Raw genomic sequence first — 20438 nt, 5'->3', positions numbered from 1 at the left:
ACACAGTAGACTTGTATCAAAAACTTAAATCATTGTAAAAGGGAAAAAATAAACTGCTTCTCTAATTTCACAACATTGAACACAGATTACTTCTGTCACCTCTGGTCACCTAAGTGTGTGGGGATGTCTCCTTACAAACAGTCCTCCAGCAGCCAACACCAGCGAGGTGTCCTCTAATTCAGGGATCCCCAAACTATGGTGAGTTGCAGAATTATTTCATTATACATTACATTCCAATAATAATAGAAATAAAGTGCATAATAAATGTAATGCACTTGAATCATCCCGAAACCATCCTCTCCACCCCCACCCTTGTCTTTGTAAAATTTGTCTTCATGAAAATGGTCCCTGGTGCCAAAAAGCTTGGAGATTGCTGCTCCAATTCAACTAAATTCTGACCCTATCTACCTGGACCTAGAGATAGTGTCAGATCTCACAGGTTGAGGGCTCAGTCCCACAAGACCGCCCCCCCACCTCAGATGCCAGTGGTGAGTAGTAAGTTGTCACCTATATTCACTGATGGGCTATAGATCTGGGTTCCCACAACCCCCTCCCTTGGGTTCCATTAATTTGCTAGAGAGGCTCACAGAACTTGGGGAAATATTTACTTATGTTTATCAGTTTATTATAAAACATATCACAAAGGGATCAGATGAACAGCCAGATGGAAGAGTTGTGTAGGGCGAGGCATATGGAAGGGGGCACAGAGCTTCCATGCCTTTTGGGGCACGAGGCCCTCCAGGAACCTCCACGTGTTCAGATATCCAGAAAACCTCTCAAACCCTGTCCCTTTGGGTTTTTAATGGAAGCCTTATTACATAGGCATGATTGATTGAATCATTGGCCATTGGTGATAGACCCAACCTTCAGTCCCCACCCCTCCCCAGCAACTGGGAGGTGGGGCTGAAAGTTCCAATGCTCTAATCCTGCCCTGATCTTTCCTGGGACCATCCCCCATCTGAAGTTTCCTTGGGGCTGCCAGTCACCAGTCAATCGTCAGCATACAGAAGACACTTATCACTCTAGAGATCCAAGAGTTTTAAAAGCTGTATCTCAGGAAACAGAGATGAAGACCAAATATATATTTCACCACATGACAGTCATCACTGGGGGCTCTAACAGAATGGCAAAGCTGATCAAAAGAGGATATGAGAGACTGAGTTATGTATTTCCAAAGATAGAAATATATATCTATCAGCTTTTGATCAGCTGTACCATTCTATATAGATACAGATATATATAGATACACATTTAATCAGTGGAATAAAAACTTCTGAAATAAGCAAAATTAGATACAAATCAGGGCAGTAATATAACAGTTGGGTTTATCTTTTATACTGGACAGAAATAATTTGGATACTACCGAACAGAAATTGCTTGCCACTAGTCAATCTTCTGCAAGTTAACAAACAACTACTCTGCAGAGTCTGGCCCTCGATCAATAGTAAAGAGTGAGTCAAACAAGGACACATTCTTCTAGAGAAGGGGTCAGCTAACTATGGCCCAAGGGTGAGCTCTGGCCTTCTGCCTGTTTCTGGAATAAAGATTTACTGGAACACGCTGTGCTCATTTGTCTATGGTTGTCCCAAGGTGATGTTGAGCAGTTGTGAAAGAGACCTTATGGCCCTCAGGCCTAAAAGATTCACTATCTGACCTTTTACAGAAAAATTTTTGTGGACCCCTGTCCTAGAGTATCAGATGCCCTTAGGCAGTCTGCTTAGACGCTGCAAAGGCAGATGTATGCTTTTGCCTATTTTCCATGTGTGGATAATTTTTAACACAGTGCTTTAGCCTTCCCCCTTTTTTCTCTGCTCTCGGAAGGGCAGTTCTGCCTTAGCCAGGCTAGTTGTTTGGATTTTGGTGATGTCCAATCTGTAAAAAAGCAGGGATTTGGGACATGGGGTTTTGACAGGGAGTTTGGAAGAGAAAAGGTAGAGACAGCTGTGAGGGAAATGGATGTGAGAGAAAAGGGGAATTTTAAGAAATGTTGCTTGCGTGATGCATACTTTTTCATGGGGTTTGTTGAAACAAGAATCTGAATTATTTTAAAATTGTGTTTTTGTTGCCAAAATACGTGTGCGTGTGTGGTGGGTGGGTGGATGTTTGCCCCACCAGCGCTGAGACTGGGGAGCACAGTTGCTCAGCATCAGGAATACAAAGGGACCGATGAGGAGGATGTGCCCAATGACTGTCCACCTGGTGGGAAGTGGATGGTGGCACTGCTTCCCGAAGACCACCTGGGGAAGACCACCTGGGGGACTCCTCTCTCTGAGGTCTTTTGGCTCAGAGAGCGTCTAGAGCCTGTGGTGTCAATTGACTTTTTATTAATAAAAATTGTATTATATTATATTATTTTATTTTATTTCAATAGATTTAAGGATACAAGTGGTTTTTGGTTACATGGATGAATTGCATAGTGAAATCAGGGCTTTTAATTGACCCACTACCCGAATAGTGTACATTGTGCCCAATGGGTAATTTTTCACTGCCCTCCTTTCGAGTTTCCAATGTGCATTATATCACTATATATGCCCTGTGTAGCATAGCTTAGCTCCCACTAATAAGTGAGAACATATGGTATTTGTTCTTCCATATGTAAGAGATACTTCACTTAAGATAATGGCCTCCAGTTCCATCCAAGTTGCTGCAAAAGACATATAATTTCATTCTCTTTTTATGGTTGAGTAGTACTCCACAGTGTGTGTGTGTGTGTGTGTGTGTGTGTGTGTAATATATACACCACATTTTTTTATCCACTCATGTTGGTGGGCACTTAGGTTGATTCCATGTTTTTGCAACTGTGCATTGTGCTGCATTAAATATAAGAGTGCATATGTCTTTTTAATATAATGACTTCTTTTCCTTTGGGTAGATACCCAGTAGTAGGATTGCTGGATCAAATGGTAGGTTTACTTTTAGTTCTTTCAGAACTCTCCATACTGTTTTTGATAGAGGTTGTACTAATTTACATTTTCACCAATAGTGTGTAAGTGTTCCCTTTTCACCACATGTGCTCCGCCGTCTATTGTTTTTTGACTTTTTAATAATGGCCATTCTCACTGAGGTACGGTGGTATCTCTGGTTTAATTTGCATTTCTCTGATGATTAGTGATGTTGAGAATTTTTTCCTATGATATTTGGCCATTTGATATCTTCTTTTGCAAAATGTCTGTTCATGTTATTTACCCACTTTTTAATGAGATTAATTGATTTTTACTTGCTGAGTTTTTTGAGTTCCTTTATAGATTCTGGATATTAGTCCTTTGTTGGATGTACAGTCTGCAAATATTTTCTCCCATTCTGTAACTTGTCTGTTGACTCTGTTGATTATTTCTTTTGCTGTGCAGAAGCTTTTAAGTTTAATTAAGTCCCACTTGTTTATTTTTGATTTTGTTGCAATTGCTTTTGGGGTCTTAGTCATAAATTCTTTGCTGAGGCCAATGTCCAGAAGAGTTTTTCCTAGGTTTTCTTCTGGAATTTTTATGGTTTCAGGTCTTACATTTAAGTCTTTAATCTATATTGTATTAATTGTTTCCATTGATGTCTTGTGGTATTAGTTGACTTTTTTTAAGGTTCAAGAGGACATGTGTGCATAGAAAGGATATTTACAGTTACTTGAACCTAAATTTCTATAATTAAATTTATTACAATTATAAATTTGAAAACTTAAATTTTCTTAACAGTTTAAGTTCAACTGACAAATCTTGCTATGTTATTTATAAGGACATTTTTATGTATAGCCAATAAAAAGCCACTTTTCTTTAAATTAATGCTCAGTTATGTCATAGTTGTTTCTGACAACTTCCACAACATATTAAATCCCCCTATATATTTAACTCTCTTTTCTAGCATAGTTATTTGAGTTCGCTTAAATACTGCAAATTTAATATATCTGTTTCTTTCAAAAACTTCAAATGTCTGCCAGGGCAGACTTAAAAATTTAACAAATAAAATCTTTCTAAGCACCTAAGTGTTTCCTGTAACTCCAAACAAACAAACAAACAAACAAACAAAAAAAAAAAAAAAAGAAAGAAAAAGAAAGAAAAGAAAAGAAAAAAATAAAGAAAAAAATGTGGTAAGTCAGGCTATAAATATTCACTTTTTACAAACTTAAACACATTGTTTTATATTCTTCAAGTTAAAATCAGAAATCTAATATCAATTACACATTGCAAATTGAAATCACGAAGTTATTTCAGATTTCTTAATGTGCAAAATTGTTTCAGATACATTAAATAACAATTACCTGGAGGATTCTAAAACAAAACTTATTTCTAAACTTAACAACTTAACACAAAAGTGTTACTGTAATGTGTTTCCTTTAGGTTATCAGCTCTGTGTCTTTTTTTTTTTTTTTCTTAAAGTACTTACCTGGTGTTGTAAAGCCTCTGAACTAAGGAGTGGAAATCTAAGGTGAACCACTGCAAGTGGTTCTTGGGTCAAAAATTCTGACCCTGAGGTTGCTGGGTCAAAGATTCAGGAACTTGATTTGGGCTATTGGCTAAGAGACAGGGTTATTGGTCACACAAGCCACAGAGTAACACACTGAGCTAATTCTCAGAGTTGGGGCCAGACTCCTACGTCAGTGAGAGGTTCTAACACCAGGCTTTTTAGCTGTGAACTGGTTGCATAACTAAGTCCCAGGGACATCTTTCAAATGTCATCCTAACCCAATTTTTATCTTATCTGCTTTGAACTTTTACCACCTGATTTAGGCAGGTAAAATTTTGCACCTCCTATCTGGTTTGTAATTAATATCTTTCATTGCTTTATCGGACTCAATTATTTCTTTAATGCCTGATTTTTTTTAATGTCTGCTGACGACTACAATTCTATACTCATTCTATTGATTAATGGGTGCTTTAAAATCCCAGCATTCCTATGCATTTATTGTCTGTGATGGCCCAACCCACCACTCCATCAGCTGGAGTGCGTGGCCACTGCCCTGAGCTGCCATGTGATAGCGAGTAAGCAAGAGACGCCTCTCAGACTTGCCTAGAAGCCAGTAGGACCTCAGAGGAGCTGCAGAAGCTGTGGCAGAAGACAACTCCAAGAGGATGTGACAGTGGCCTGTGTGGTCTGGCCCATTGAGGAAGAGCAGGAAATGGACAGCCCAGTGTGCCCAGGAATAACAACCACAGGGATCTCAATAGCTAACACGACGGAGCACACTTCAGGTGCTATTAATATTTTATCTAGACAACAGGAGCAATCAGGAAGGAGCTGCCCTGTGTCTCTACCCCAGGAATTATTATCCTATTTGCATTAGAACCATGTACATCGCCTCCCTTCATCTCCTCCACTAGGGGTTCCTCTGCTCTCCTGCGTAGATGATCGCTTCCTCCCTCTTACTGCATGATTCCTATGAACCCACTTACGTGCTCTGTAACAACTCCCCTCTTGAATGTAAAATCCCTCTTTCGATCCCATGGCTCTCTCTGGCTACCCCTGCATTTCTCTGTTCCCCTGTCCCCTCCCTGCACTTGCCACATTCTCACCTTTCGTTCTCCCCTCAGCCCATTCCAATCAGGCTTCTGTCCTCAAGCTCTTCCTTACTTTTGTTTTAGGGTCACCGACAGCCTCTTTCCAGCCAAATCCAATGGCCGGGTCCTCATTACTCAGCCTCTCAGCATCGTTGGACCTGGTGGGCCACATTCTCCTCACCCAGCTTCCCCTGTTCTCTCCCCTCTCCTGATATTCCTGTCTCCCAGCTGGCTCCCCTCTGTCTCCTGTGATGCTCCATCTCTTCCTTCCAACCTCACTGCACTGCTGTGCCCAGCGCTCAGTTTTTGGCCATTCTCTCTTCCAGCAACAGTCTCTCATTAGGTGGCTTTTTGTGACCCATGGCATTATGTGCCTGGTACATGCCAGTTACTCCTGAATCTGAATCTCAAGAAAGATTTAAATTTTATATTCAACTGACTATTTGATATCTTCACATGGGTATCTAATGAGTATCTCAAATACAACTTGGCCAAAACACAGAAATTTTGACCTCTGTCCCTGCAATACTGGCCCCTTCCCCAGGCTTCTCCATTTCCCTTAAATGCCCCCATTTACCCACTCAGCCCTCAAACCATGAGTCCCCTTGACTCCTCTCTTCCCTGCATCTCCCACATTCACGCCACCTCCCAGTTCTGCCACATTTATGCCTGGAATATATTGCTCACACCTTGTCTCCTGTTACCCTAGTCCAAAATGCCATCCTCTCCTGCGTAGTACTTTGCTACAGGCTCTGACTGGTTCCTCTGCTCCCACTCTTGACACCCGCCTGTCCTAAGCCCAGGGTCCAGGTCTGTTCTTTGTACAATAGCTAGAGTGGTATTTTAAAGCCATATATGAGATTGTTCCTTCTGTGTTTAAGAATGTCCCCTGGCTTTGCATCACACACCACATCCACACAGCTCTCACTGAGGCCTGACCCTCACCTGCCTCTCCACCCTGCTCTCAGCCCTCTGCCTGCTCACTCTGCTTCAGCCACGCTGGCCTTCGCCCCATGCCTCACTCCTGCTAAGCCCACTTTCAACCTCGGGGCCTTTGCACTCTTGGTTTCCTCTTCTCAGCATGCCACTGCCCCAGATCTTTGCACGATTGGCATCCTCTCTGCATTGAGGCCTCTGCTCAAGCCACCTTCTCAGAGGCGCCTCCCCTGGGCGCCTCACCTGAATAGTACCTCTCATTGCACCCACCCAGTTCTCCTCTATCCTGTTTTCCTACTTGATTATTTTCCATCACTGAGGAGGAACTGAACCACAGAATGTTGGAGCTGATGACCAGGGCTTCCCCCCATCCCCTTATTATTGCAGAGGAGGAAATGATGTCAGAGGTAAGATGGGCCCAGGACTTCCACTCCAGCCCTCTTCCCCACGCCTGGGCAGCAGATGGCCCAGGTGGCATGATTGCGGTCACAGCCCTGACATCAGCTGTGGTCACTCTTGGCATTTATCTGATCCAGTGAACACACCCCCAGGGCAGGCAGCCGCATGAGCAGTGGAGGGAAGGCCACAGTGGCCTTGGTGTTTCATCATCTGTTTGCCCTTCTCCTAGTCTCCAAAAGGTCAGAACAGTAGGCTTCCCACATCCCTAGTCTTAGGAAGTTAAATTGCCCTGAGATATCAGAACCCCTGGGACATGAAACAAAGGGGAAATATAAGTGTTCAGTGTCCAGTGAAGGACTCTAACAACTTCTTCTTGTTCTGGTGGTTGTCATTTCTTTACCTCCAGCACAACTGAAAGACTTGAATAGGTGGTTGTTTAAATCATTAAAAATAATTTTTGATGGTAGGTGACCATGTGACTTTTGGCAAGTAATTCGGAAGGATTTTAAAGAATTACTGAGTGATAATGCTCTGATAAATCCCATTTATTTCCATCCACTTATTATTTATAGGTACAAGCTTTCTCAGCACTTATTTTTAAAAAGCCAAAGTAAAAATAAAATCAATGTTGAAGTCTCATTCTAATTGGGAGTAATATATAAATTTATGAAATAATTTTTAAAAGCTCTATCTCCTTAAGATATATTGCTAATAAAAATCAACATTTGAAATATAGTTATGTTATTTTGGGCAATTGTATACTAACAATGAAAACTCAATCTAGCAGAATTAAAAAAATGTAGTATCCTGTGCTTACATAAAAATATAATAAATTAGATTTTTATTGAACACGTTGTTGCAAAGAGGTATCATAAGTTGATCAATAAAATGCTTTTAAGCATAATGTATATTACATTAGTGTAAAATTTTATGGGGGAAATGAATAGAAATATCAATTAAAGAACAAAAGGAATATTGTGAAGTTTCTGACTATTGAAGAAGAATTTGTGTCATTTGTAGGTGGATGACAATAGGAAGCAATCACTAGGGTACTGTGTACATTTACAAAGGTAATATACAGTTTACTTTTAAAATGTCAATACTTAAATATTTCAGAAATAATAATACCTGCAACTTTTTTTTTGTTTAAATTTGAGAAACTTGATTGGAATTAGTTGATTGTTATCTTTTTATTTTTATTTATTTATGTATTTTTATTTCAGCATAATACAGGTGTACAGATGTTTAGGTTACATATATTGCCTACGCCCCACCCCAGTCAGAGCTTCAAGCATGTCCATCCCCTAGACAGTGAGCACCGCACCCACGAGGTATGAATATACCCACTCCACTCCCCCTCCCACCTGCCTGACACTTGATGAATGTTACTACTATATGTGCACACAAGTGTCGATCAGTTAATACCAATTTGATGGTGAGTACATGTGGAGCTTGTATTTCCATTCTTGTGCTACTTCACTTAGTAGAATGGGTTCCAGCTCTATCCAGGATAATACAAGAGGTGCTAGATCACCATTGTTTTTTGTGGCTGAGTAGAACTCCATGGTATACATATACCACATTTTATTAATCCTCTCATGTATTGATGGGCACTTGGGTTGTTTCCACATCTTTGCAACTGTGAATTGTGCTGCTATAAACATTCTAGGGCAGATGTCTTTTTTATAGAATGTGTTTGTTCCTTTGGTAGATGCCCAGTAATGGGATTGCTGGATCAAATGGTAGTTCTGCTTTTAGCTCTTTGAGGCAACTAACTTTTTAAAAATGTTAGATATTAACCTAAAATATGCATTTGGAGTGGGGTTGCGGGATCCATAGCTTTTTTAAAAAAGAATTTTTTTTAGAGGATACCTAAGCTAAAATTTTGGAAGACCAATGTTCTCCAAGGATTAGGGCCCTGGAAGGATCTTTTGGGGAGGGAATTGGACAGTCAACAGTGCATCAGGAGGACATTACCTCCTTGGGACAAGGGTCCCACATCCAAGTCTGGGAGGATTCTGAAGCTCAGCCTCACCTACTTCTTGGGCACCTGAGGACTGTCCTGACTGCTCCCATGCTTGCCACCCAAGTGGTTATGCATAGGATCTGGACACATTTTATTTTAAAGCCAAACCATAGCATGTGTGGGCACTCCTATACATATCTGGATCCCAGATATCCATCTGCTCCCAGGTCTCGTCCAAGTCCAACATTCACATGCAAACCATGTGGCCCCCTTTTGGCCAGGTGCTTTTTCAGGTGACATGCTCAGGGGGTAGCTGGGACTCCCTCAGCCTGCCCTTCCTGATCCCTGGGTCCCACTGAGTCACAGAGGAAAGATTTCATACCTCTTTGGTCTCTGAGGGCTGATGGGGTTGGGCTGCAGGTGGCGGGGCAAGGGGCTGGAGAGAAAGGAAGCACTGGCCCTTTCAAACAGCCTGTGGGGGAGCTCGGGACCCAGAAGGGAGTGGCTGCATATTGTCATGACTCACACCTCTGCCCCCAGAGGACCGCATTTGCCAGGTACAGGCCTTACCTGGACCCCTCTATCTCTAACTGCTCCATTTGAAATGTTCTCAGAGACAGGGAGACCCCTGAGATGGGTGAGCAGCCAGGGCCCCAGGCACCCTCCTTGCTTCCTTCTGGCCCTACCTTTCCAGGTGATGCTAGCCCATGTGCTGCATTTCATGATTGTTTGCCTGGCTTTATGAGAGGGATTTGATTTTCATGATTATTTATGTAAGCAAATAATCATGCTTATACAAGTAAGAAAAGCTTCTGGACTTTCCAGGGGGAAAAACCCTTATTACTTGGCTTGCTTCTATACTGTTAATTTAGGTCCCAGGATGTGGGTGAGATGTGCTAAGAACTGGGAGGAGGCCCTGACTATGGTCCTTTACCCTGGACGCCAGTCCAGGTTACCCTCATTCCAGCTTCCAGTTGAACCAGATGTTTGTGTGTGGCTCAGCAAGGCTGCATGGGGAGTGAGGAATGGGTTGGGGAGGAGGTCTATGCAGAAGACATATGTACTTACCCCCCGACCTTTGACCAGGGTGTTTGTAGCAGCCACTCACCTCCCAGTCTGTCTTTCAGACCAGAAATGGTCTATCTCACACATCATTGCATCCTGTATCCTCCTCCAACCGGATACTTGCTGCCTATAGCCAAAACCTATAGGATAAGCCATAGCCTGCCATGTAGCTGGCCTGTCACAGAATCTGAGACATCACGTTCACAAGCATTTGCCTTCTGCTCTCCAGGTACCTGGGCTCTCCTTGAAAGCTGTGGAGGTGTGGCTGGGCACAGTGGCTCATGCCTGTAATCCTAGCACTCTGGGAGGCTGAGGCAGGAGGATTGCTTGAGGTCAGAAGTTCTAGACCAGCCTAAATAAGAGCAACACCCCGTCTCTACTAAAAATAGAAAAAATTATCAGGGTGTGGTGGTATGCGCCTGTAGTCTCAGCTACTCAGGAGGCTGAAGCAGGAGCATCACTTGAGCCCAGGAGTTTGAGGTTGCTGTGAGCTAGGCTGATGCCACGGCACTCTAGCCCAGGCAACTTAGTGAGACTCTGTCTCAGGGAAAAAAAAAAAAAAAAAGACAGAGCTGTGGAGGTGTGGGGTGTTACCTATTGGAGGTGCAGACCAGTTGACTTCCCAGCCCATCAGAAAGACTACCTTCTTCCAGCTGTATTTCAGATCCAGGGTGGATTCTTGGCTTTCTCCACTCAAAACCTCTGACCGTTTTCATTTAGTGACAGATCGTTTCTCTCTTTCAGGCCAAGGGCACGTAGTACAGAGAAAGGGAGAAACAGAACTTGGCTCCAAACCAGGAATAGAATAGCCCCTATAGGGTCAATTTTAGTCTTTGGCTCAGATCCAGGAATTGGAACCCAAGCCTTCTGAACATTTTAACGCAGAGGATTAACAAAAATTATATCAATAATTCATAAACACATTCCTCTTGTAAAAAATTCAAATGTTACAAATAAAGCTAAAGTTCTCTTGATGACTCCCTCTCCTGCCCTACCCCTCTCTAAGCAGCCACTATTTTCAGCCAGGTCAGCACCCTTCTGGAGCTCTCTGCCTGTACACACCATTAGAACGTGCAGTATATTTTCTTTTACATAAATGCTACCACTTTGCACTTGTTCTGCAATTCGCCTTTTTCTCACATTGATTTGCCTGGGTATCTTTCTATTTCAGTACCATCTCTTTTCTTTTTAACTTACCACAGTTTATTTAACCTTTCCTCTACCAACGGATATTTAGGCAATTTCCAGCTGATTTGTTAAATATTTATAAACAACACATTAGTAGACATTCTTGAACTTACTTCTCTAGGGAAGACAGCTAATAGTGGAATTTCTGAGGCACAGAGCATTTTTTTTTTAAAAGTAGACACTGCCAATTTTCTCTCTAAAATAGCTCTACCCATTTACTCATACATAGATGATTGGAATCTGGCTTCCTTACGAAGTGAGATGCCTTCACAGTTTGTCTTTCTTCCTGATGTGTCTTTCCTTTTGGACCTGAGATGAGTGGGTGGAATTGTATCACTCCATCAAGGAAAGGGGGCCCTATCACCGCTGGGATTCACAGGCACTTCTGCTTTCTTCCCAGACCAGCTGCCTGCCTGCCACCAGCTCCATTCTGTCTTGCAGAACGGGTGCCGCTTGGGAGCCTGCTCCTAACAGCCATGCCATCCTTTGCACTGCAGTTGTGAAGCAGATGGAGCTCAGAGAGGGGCTCCTATCCTCTGCCCTGGCTCAGAGAGCTGCAAAGGGGGAGGAAAAGAGGGTATTGGGAGTGAGCTGCTGAGGACTGGCACATGTCAGCAGTTGTTTTTCCATGATAAGTCATATACTTTTCTTTTTTTGGACAAAGGTTTCAAAAATTATTATTTTTTAAATAGTATTTCTGAGTAGTATTCACATGATTGAAAAATAAAACTATATAAATAGTATATGTAGAAATGTCTTGCTCCCACCCTGTCCCCATATATCTTATTCTCCAGCCTCCCACAACTACTTTATTCATTTCTTATGTATCTTCCAGAATTTTTCAAATCACATACAAGCACAGTGGAATGCATTGCCTTTTCCCCTCTGCCCTTTGTTGCACAAAAGTTAGTACACCATAAACATGGTTTGCATCTTGCTCTTTTTCAGTTATCAACATATCTTGGTGAGAACTCCATACAGGTGCAGAGAGTGCTTTCTCTTTCTTTTTTATAGCTACATGGTATTCCATGTCCCATAATTCATTTAGTCAGTCTCCTGGTGATGGACACTTAGGTTATGCACAACTTTTCCTATTACAAATGATGTCATGAGTAATTTTGATCATTTGTCATTTCACCTGGGTTATGTCCATCTGTAGGATAAACCCCCAGAAGTGAAATTTCTGGGCCAAAGGGGAAGCGTACTTGTGATTTTCAGAGTTATTATTAAATTTTCCTCTATAGGAATCATGCCAATTTATACTCCCATGTGTAATGTTTATCAGTGAGGGTTTCCCCACAGTTTCACCAACAGGGTGTGTGTTAAACTTTTGATTTTTGTCAATCTGATAGGAGAACATTAATATCTCAAAGTGCTTTTAATTTGACTTTCTTATTATCAGTGATGTTGAGCATCTTTTTACTCTGTCCAAGATCTGATAGTATTCTCTTTCCTGTGAACAGCTTGTTAATATCCCTTGCTTATTGTTTGTTGGATTTTTAATTTTTTTTATTTCAGCATATTATGGGGGTACAAATATTCAGGTTACATACACTGCCCTTGCCTCACCCAAGTCAGAACTTTAAGGGTGTCCATCCCCCAGCCAGTGCACACTGCACCCATTACTTGTGTATATACCATCCCCTCCTCTGCGCTCCCACCTGCCAGACACCTGATGAATGTTATTACTATATATGCACTTAAGTGTTGATCAGCTAATACCAATTTGATGGTGAGTACATGTGGAGCTTGTTTTTCCATTCTTGTGATGCTTCACTTAGTAGAATGGGCTCCAGCTCTATCCAGGATAATACAAAAGGTGCTAGATCACCATTGTTTTTTGTGGCTGAGTAGAACTCCATGGTATACATATACCACATTTTATTAATCCACTCATGTATTGATGGACAGTTGGGTTGTTTCCACATCTTTGCAACTGTGATTTGTGCTGCTATAAACATTCTAGGGCAGATGTCTCTTTTATAGAATGTCTTTTGTTCTTTTGGGTAGATGCCCAGTAATGGGATTCCTGGATCAAATGGTAATTCTACTGGTATCTCTTTGAGTTATCTCTATATTGCTTTCCACAGAGGTTGTACTAGTTTGCAGTCCCACCAGCAGTGTATGAGTGTTCCTATCTCTGCACATCCATGCCAACATTTATTGTTTTGGGACTTTTTGATAAGGCCATTCTCATGGGGGATAAGTGATATCTCATTGTGGTTTTGATTTGCATTTCTCTGATGATTAGAGATGTTGAGCATTTTTTCATATGTTTGTTAGACATTAGTCTATCTTCTTTTGAGAAATTTCTGTTGATGTACTTTGCCCACTTTTTGATAGGGCTGTTTAATTTTTTCTTGCTGCTTTTCCTGAGTTCAATATAGATCCTAGTTATCAGCCCTTTATCAGATGTGTAACATGTGAATATTTTCTCCCATTCGGTAGGTTGTCTGTTTGCTCTCATGATAGTTTCATTGGCTTGCTGGATTTTTGTTCTTGTTTTTTCTAATGTTTTGAGGGAGTTCTTTCTATGTTGAACAAATGATCCCTTTATCTGGGATATGAGTAAATATTTTTGCCCTGGTCTATTTTGTGTTTTGACTTTGCTTCTGGTGACTTCAGCAATCCTGAAAGTTCATTTTCTGCATCATTCATTCTTACACCCCTATGCTTTTGTTCATGCTGGTCCCTCTATCTGGAGTGCCCTTTCTTTTCTTGTCTATCTGGAGAGCTTCTGCTCATCCCTTTAGGCCTGACTCATATGTCACTCTCCTTGTCCCTCCGTCCTTCTCAGCAGATCTCCTCCCTCCCTCCTGGCCACTCCTTTGGTATTTATTTTACTCTTGTCTTGTTGCCTTATTTTTGCTTGCATGTATCTTTCTCTCCTATCTAACCTGAAACTTCTTACCTTTCCTATCTCTGTACTCCATCCCTGAGTTCAGAGCATTTGCTCAATAGATGTGTGTTAAATAAATGGAGAGAAACCACTGGTGGCTATTGCCACCACCTTGCTCCACATAATGCTTCTGCTGGTGCTGTTTTCCAGATGTGCACTGAATATCCTTTTGTTGAAAATCAGAAATAAAGGGGGTGGGTCAGGGCTTGTCTTTGGTGGTTAGAGATGTTTCTTGGTATTTTGCAGCACTCAGCAATGCGGAGTAGGCTTTGGCCTCCCAAAGAGAACACTCACAACCCCATTTATCTTTATCTTTTGATATTAAATCCAAGACGAGTCAATCATCAGCGTAGACAAATTTGTTTTTCTGTGAACTTTATTTCAGAACCATTGAAACAGTGTGAGCACACTTCCTCATTTATAAATATTCCCATTTAAATAATGTGAGCTTATATATTTTCAGTCTTAGCAAAAGGACTACATTTAAAAGTAGCACACCAGTCCAAATTAAATTGACTCCATAGATATTAAAAACTGGGCTCTTTCACAGACACTGCTACTTCTTGGCCCTCTTAAATTAAATTAAACAGACCAATCAAACAAACAAATAAATAAATAAATAGTTAAGTGGTTGCTCATCAGAAGCAAGGTACTAAGGACAGAGGGTGTCTTTGAGTCATATGTGCCATGGTTTCTGTCAGGCTGGCGTTGAGTGGGCTGGAGAGGTGAGGATTGGCCCTGGGAGGTGAGAGCTGATCCTCCTGGCAGGTGGGCAGGAGATCTCCTTATCCCTACTGCAGGGAAGGCAGCTGGGCATTGGTGTGGACAACAGCAAAGCCCAGCCTGCAGCCCACCCAAAACCCTCCCCGTCCCTGCCTGTCAGCCTGCATTCAGCACACGCAGACTCTCTGGCTCAGCTCCCTTTAGGAAGACAAGAAGTGCACGGTGAAGTCAGTTATATCCTGGCCGCCTTTGGTGTTTCCCAGGAAGATGGGCATGTTTTGCGCTTGAGAGGTGCTGATGTACCAGTTGGGGAACTGGGCAGACTCAAATTCCAGCTTGTTTTTGATTTCTATCTTGTTGAAGACAAATCGCTTTTCCATCTTCCTCTTTGGGTAACTTTTGGAGTCCACACTCTGCAGCAAAAGAGAAATAAGACTTTTTGTGAGCAAAGGGATGAAGACACTGCCGTGAAGACGTTCTCTGGGTTGGCAGGAGAGGAAGTGGCTGAGCAGGCTACAGGATCAGGAGCCAGACTCCTGGGTTATCTTCGGGACCTGCCTTTCTGTGTGGTTACTGAAAGAGCCCTTCTTCTTTTCTGAAACTTAGTTCCAAATGCTCGCAGCATAATGTGGGTGAGAATTCTTTAAAACGTTAAAATGAGTCTAGAACTTCTTGGAGTACCTAGTTTCCAGGGGCTTCTGCTGTATTTTTCCTTGTGGCCCTGGCTAGAATGACATTAACTTGGAAATGCAACTTTTGCTGGGAAAGCTGGAGTTGGCGGTGGTGGGAGGGGGCCATTTGGGGAGTGTAGTGGCATTGACGATAAGTCTCTTCAATTGATTAGTTCCTCAAAGTGTCATCTATCAAATGAGAGCAACTCTAACCATGCATAGGTGGTAACAAGGGCCGGACATAATAACATCAACAAAATGATTTAGCTTTCTACACTGGGAGTGAAGGTTGCATACATTTAAAACTTACGTTAAATGCATTTACACTGATGTAACATTGTTAAGTAGACATGCTCCCAGATTTTCCGGGGTAGGGAGAAGTGATAGCTGGAGGCTGTGAAGAGCTTCAGTCCCTGACACTCACCTCCAGCTGCAGGGTGGGCCGGCCATCCTTCATCACACAGGACAGGTACAGATTCTTGTCCTTCAGGCCCAAGGCCACAGGTATTTTGTCATTATTTTCTTCTCCTTGCACAAAACTCATGGAGAACACCACTAAAAAAGGAGGGAGGTCTTGTGGTTAGGGACACGGCAGTGCAGAGCCAGCCCAACCCCTGGACCCCGTGGGCAGCACTCGTACAATTTAGCATCCTCTGTGGGAACCCACAGAGGTTCCTTTGGCCTGACAGACGGATAACCTGGCTCCTCGCAGACAATAGTAGGGTCAATCTGTTGATTCAGGGTTTCCCCAGAAAAGGTCCAAGGGTTTCTCAGGTCCTCATAGCAGTGGCCATGAGGAATAAAGGAGGGCCTAGGTTTTAAACGCTAAAGGAAGCCACCTTGTCAGTGCCTGGCAGTGTGCCCATCTGCGTGAGCAGAACAATTGGATCAATGTGTAAAGTGAGGAAAGAGGTGAGCTGAGCTTCTGCAAGAAAGCAGGCACCAGAGCTGCTTTAGGAACATGGAGCAGCCGGTGGGAAAAGCTGGGAGAGGAGAGGCTTGGCTGGGAAAGTGGCTCCAAAGAGAGACACTCAGTTTTGATCTTCCTTAGTCAGAGCAGCAGTCTCAATTGGAGGCCCTGGGGCCACTGTCATCTCCCAGTTCTAAAGAAACAGGATTCTCTTGGCCTGGCTGAGAGCAGGAAGCTTTCCCCAGTGATGCTGCCCTCTGGTGTTGCTGCTCCCTTGCCCGCCCACACCCCTGCACGCGGGCTTCAGCCACAGTGGCCCGGTGCCAGGCAGATCCCCACAGCTAACGATGAGTTCACCACACTGGAAACATCTGCCAGTTATAGCAGAAAGATACAAGCTCCTCCTGGTCAGTAAAATTTCCCCATAAGGCACCATCTGGAATTGGGGGGGAAGGATGTTGGGGAAAGCGGGCAGGACTGGGTCCAGGGATGGACACATTATCACTTCACCACTGCAGTTTCCATCTCAGAAAGAACCCACAGGCAGTTAGGGCATGCCCATCAAATGGCTGCATGTCCTGGAAGCGTTGACATTGCACTATGCCTTAGTGACTCAGCTGGATGTGGTCCTGGCACTGCCTGAGCCGTCTAATTTCTCGGACTCACACCTCTTGCTAAAAAAAGCACGTACCCACACAATCTAACTGGTGTCATTGTTAGGACCAAAACAAAAGTGTATATATTTTTTTATATGTTTCTTTTCTCTCAAGTTGATCATTTGCCTTAACGTTCTACTTTGCTCAAAACACGGAGAATTAGCCATCTGCCAGGAGGCCAGGAAGGGAAAACAAGATGTTTCCAGTTACCTTGTTGGTTCAGATCCTGTCCCTGGAGGTGGAGGGCCTTCAGCTGATAGGGGCCAGACATCACCAGGCATTTTTGTTGTGTGTCCTGGAGTGTGCAGTTCAGTGATCGTACGGGCGCATCACACACAAAGCCGTCGTCCCACGAGTCGAAGATGATGGGCTCTGAAACGTGCAGCACATATACAGTTTAGGCATAAAATCAGAAGGGGAGGCCTAGTGATGTGACGTGTTGGTTTCTTGGAGGACATCTGAGCATGTGCAGTCAGAGCCGGGTTACAACATCGGCGGGGAGGAAATTGGGAGTGGGGCGGGTAAGAACGCTGCCTCTGGCACCGTAAGACATGGGTTCAAGCTTTGGCTCACTGTGGACTAGCAGCAGAGTGACTCATGTCAAGTAGCAATATCACCAGCCCAACAGGGATGTTGGGAGTCTTGCAGGGGACAATGTAAGTGAAAGCACCCTGAGCATGGCGAGGAAGTTGCAAATGTCAATGGTTATCGAGGTCTTCTTTTAAGACTAGTTGCAACTAAAGAGATGATGGCTTTGGTTTCTAAGCTTCTTTGTTTTCTTCTCACTGCTGGGCCTTCTACCTTTAAAGCGCTTCAGCTCTGGGGGAGTTTAGCTGACCGTGGCCTGCTGGCCCGCGAGAAGGATGTAAGCAGAGAACTGCTGCCTGCTCAGCTGTCGCTAAGTACCTTCTTCAAAGATGAAGGGAAAGAAAGTGCTCAGGTCGCCCTCCTGGAAGGCCTTGGGGCAGAGAACTGGCTTGTTCCTCAGCTTCTCCACAGCCACGATGACCGACACGACCTGCCTGAAGCTCTTGTTGTAGTGCTGGCGGGAGATGTGTAGCTGGATGCCGCCATCCGAAAGGCAGAGGTCCAGGTCTTGGAAGGAGCACTGTGGAGAAGGCAAGGGGGTGAGTGTGGTGAGGTGGTCCGGCCAGCAAGTTCCCGCTTTGGCATCAGAGAGGAGGAAGGGGCCTCCGAGATAACCCAGCTTCCCACGATAATCCTTGTCTCTCAGCAGCCCAGAGAGGTTAAGTGGCTTTCCCAAAGGTGCATGGCAAGTTAGAGGCAGACCCCAAGCCAGAATGTGGCTTTTCTGACACCTTATATTCTATTCTTTTAGAATAAATCCCATTTCTATCTTGTTTATCTTTTTTATACATGCCCCACGTACACCATACACTTACATTATCTTATGCTTTATGTCTTTTTGTGTCACTAATACTGTAATAATTTGAGGTCAAACAGCAAGCGTTCTTTCAAATCTCAATCCATCTTTTTGTTTACATCATCTATGTCTTCTTGTCATAAGCTACACCCCAGGGAACAAACGGCTATCCTATCCTCAAGGGGGTAGACATATATTAATTCTCAAGGTCATCTTCTCTGGTTTTAGAGTTTAACTCAAGTGAGTCGCTTAGGCTGAACCCATCCGCTAAAAGGAGAATCAAACTCGTATTGAAGATTTGGCTGACCTCCTAGTGTGAAACAGCAAATGTTTTCACCACCCCCCTGCCCCGCCCCCCAAGCATGGCCACCATCACCAGGGCTAGTGAGTGGCTATGGCGATATGGAGGCCGAGTCAGCAGGTGATGCAGCCCATATCTGTCTCGCTGGAAGAGGTGAAAGCCATTCCGTCACAAAATATCATAGAGACAAAGTGGCCCAGAACTCTTTTCTTTGCGCTTTTCCTATGTCAGAGCCCCTCCATGGGTTGGGAGCTATGCCCATCGTCTTACCTTCATCTGTTTGGGGCCATCAGCTTCAAAGAACAGGTCATCCTCATTGCCACTGTAATAAAAACAGAGACATGGCTCAACTATGTCTCCTAAACAGCGTTATTTTTCCTTCCCTGCATGCAAGTCTTCAGCATTTTCTTAATAGAAAGCTACAAATAGCATGTCACTCAAATCTGCCTGAAGACTTTGGCAAGTTCCAGGTGGTACATGGAGGCAGACTTTGTGTTTGGCAGGTAGACACCCCAGGTGCTCCCTGTTGGATCCTGAGACCTATCCTTCAGCCCAGCGGAGTCTGCTAAAACCTGAGCTCTCCCTCTCCTGCAAGCCAAACTTTGCCAAGGGGTTCCAGGTATTGTCCACTTGGAATCTTTTCTTCCCATTTGCCATCTGCAGGATGTCCCTGCAGCAACAGCATCCAGATGGCCTCTGGGTCCCAAGGCTGGACTTGTAGTGGGAAATCGGTCTTTAAACCAGGTCTATTTGGAAGCCTGTTTGCCTTTCAAAGAGGCAGTTTGGGGGACAGATCTGGTCTGCAAGCACAGATAACACTCCACTCTTGAGAGAGGATCCCTGCCCGTGTTGCGAGTCATAGTCCCCCCACTGACCTGTAGTAAGCCATCATTTCGCTGGCGGGTTCAGGTACTGCTGCCATGGCTGCTTCAGACACCTGTAAAGGGGAGAAAATGAGTGATCCCTTGCAGTGCCAGTCCCCATGAAAGTTACCTCTCTACATGTGAGTCCCCATGAAAGTTACTTCTCTACATCCCATAGCATGTAGTACCTGGCAGGCATGCAAAGAAATGATCTCTGAATGAATGCATGAATGCATGAAAGAGAGATTGCTAGAGAAAAGCATTTGCTAAACCAACCCCAAACCAGAAGCATATTTGCTAGGAGACCTGGAGCAGAGAGCTTGACACTGATCTCTCAGATGTGAGCTGCTAGATTAGTAGCATTAACTCCCAGAATATTTAAAAAGTCATAGCATTACTACACTTAGCATTTTTGCAAAAAGTCCAGCCCCCAGGCAGAGAGGAAGGGAGAGTTGAAGAGAGAGAGGGGGGGAGAGAGAAAGAGGGGGAGAGAGAGAGAGGCAAATAGAGAGAGAGAGACTTCCTTAGGACCTCATTGTAAGGAAGAGCTAGTTAAAGTCATACTTCAGCAAAGAAGACTGGCAGGAGAGAATCCCAGAGTGGCCTGTCGTGCCTTGTGCCTCGAAGAGGTTTGCTACTTGCCAGTTTGATCCTCGCTGTTTTATGGCCTTCAAAAGCAGAAGTGGAGAGCTGAGAAATTTCCCCTTTGAAGAACTGATTTCACAATCAAGTCAAAAAAAAAAGAGGATTGGTAGGAACTTTTAGGGAAGGGGGCTGATAAATAATTCTCTAGTTCGTGGAAGGGCAGGAGTAGCAAACTATGACACATTTTGCAAATGTGTCATCATGCAAATATGCATTGTTTTTCTGATAACCATTGTGCAGTTGATGTCAATATTAAAATGCTGGATTTTCCTGGGTTAGAAGAATGCGTAAATTTAGGCCATCTGGGACAAAGTGGAGGATGCATAGATCTACACACACAAACATATTC

At 43.6% G+C, this 20438-nt stretch overlaps 1 protein-coding gene across 1 annotated transcript; it reads right to left on the bottom strand.

Annotated features, from left to right (window-relative positions):
* Positions 1–14294: 14294 nt before the first annotated feature.
* On the bottom strand, positions 14295–20197 carry IL1B (interleukin 1 beta). Its single transcript, XM_045550065.1, has 7 exons — positions 20009–20197; positions 19457–19518; positions 18852–18903; positions 17803–18004; positions 17107–17268; positions 15755–15885; positions 14295–15072 (listed from the first exon to the last, which is right to left on the bottom strand). Exons 2-7 carry the CDS (start codon positions 19501–19503, stop codon positions 14860–14862), a joined length of 807 nt encoding a protein of 268 aa, XP_045406021.1. The 5' UTR covers positions 19504–19518; positions 20009–20197; the 3' UTR covers positions 14295–14859.
* Between the last annotated feature and the right edge of the window lie 241 nt (positions 20198–20438).

The sequence above is a fragment of the Lemur catta genome, chromosome 4 (genome assembly GCF_020740605.2).
Source record: "Lemur catta isolate mLemCat1 chromosome 4, mLemCat1.pri, whole genome shotgun sequence".
Lineage (NCBI taxonomy): Eukaryota > Metazoa > Chordata > Mammalia > Primates > Lemuridae > Lemur > Lemur catta.
The sequence above is the reverse complement of the archived record's forward strand: the minus strand, read 5'-3'. Positions and strand labels throughout refer to the sequence as shown.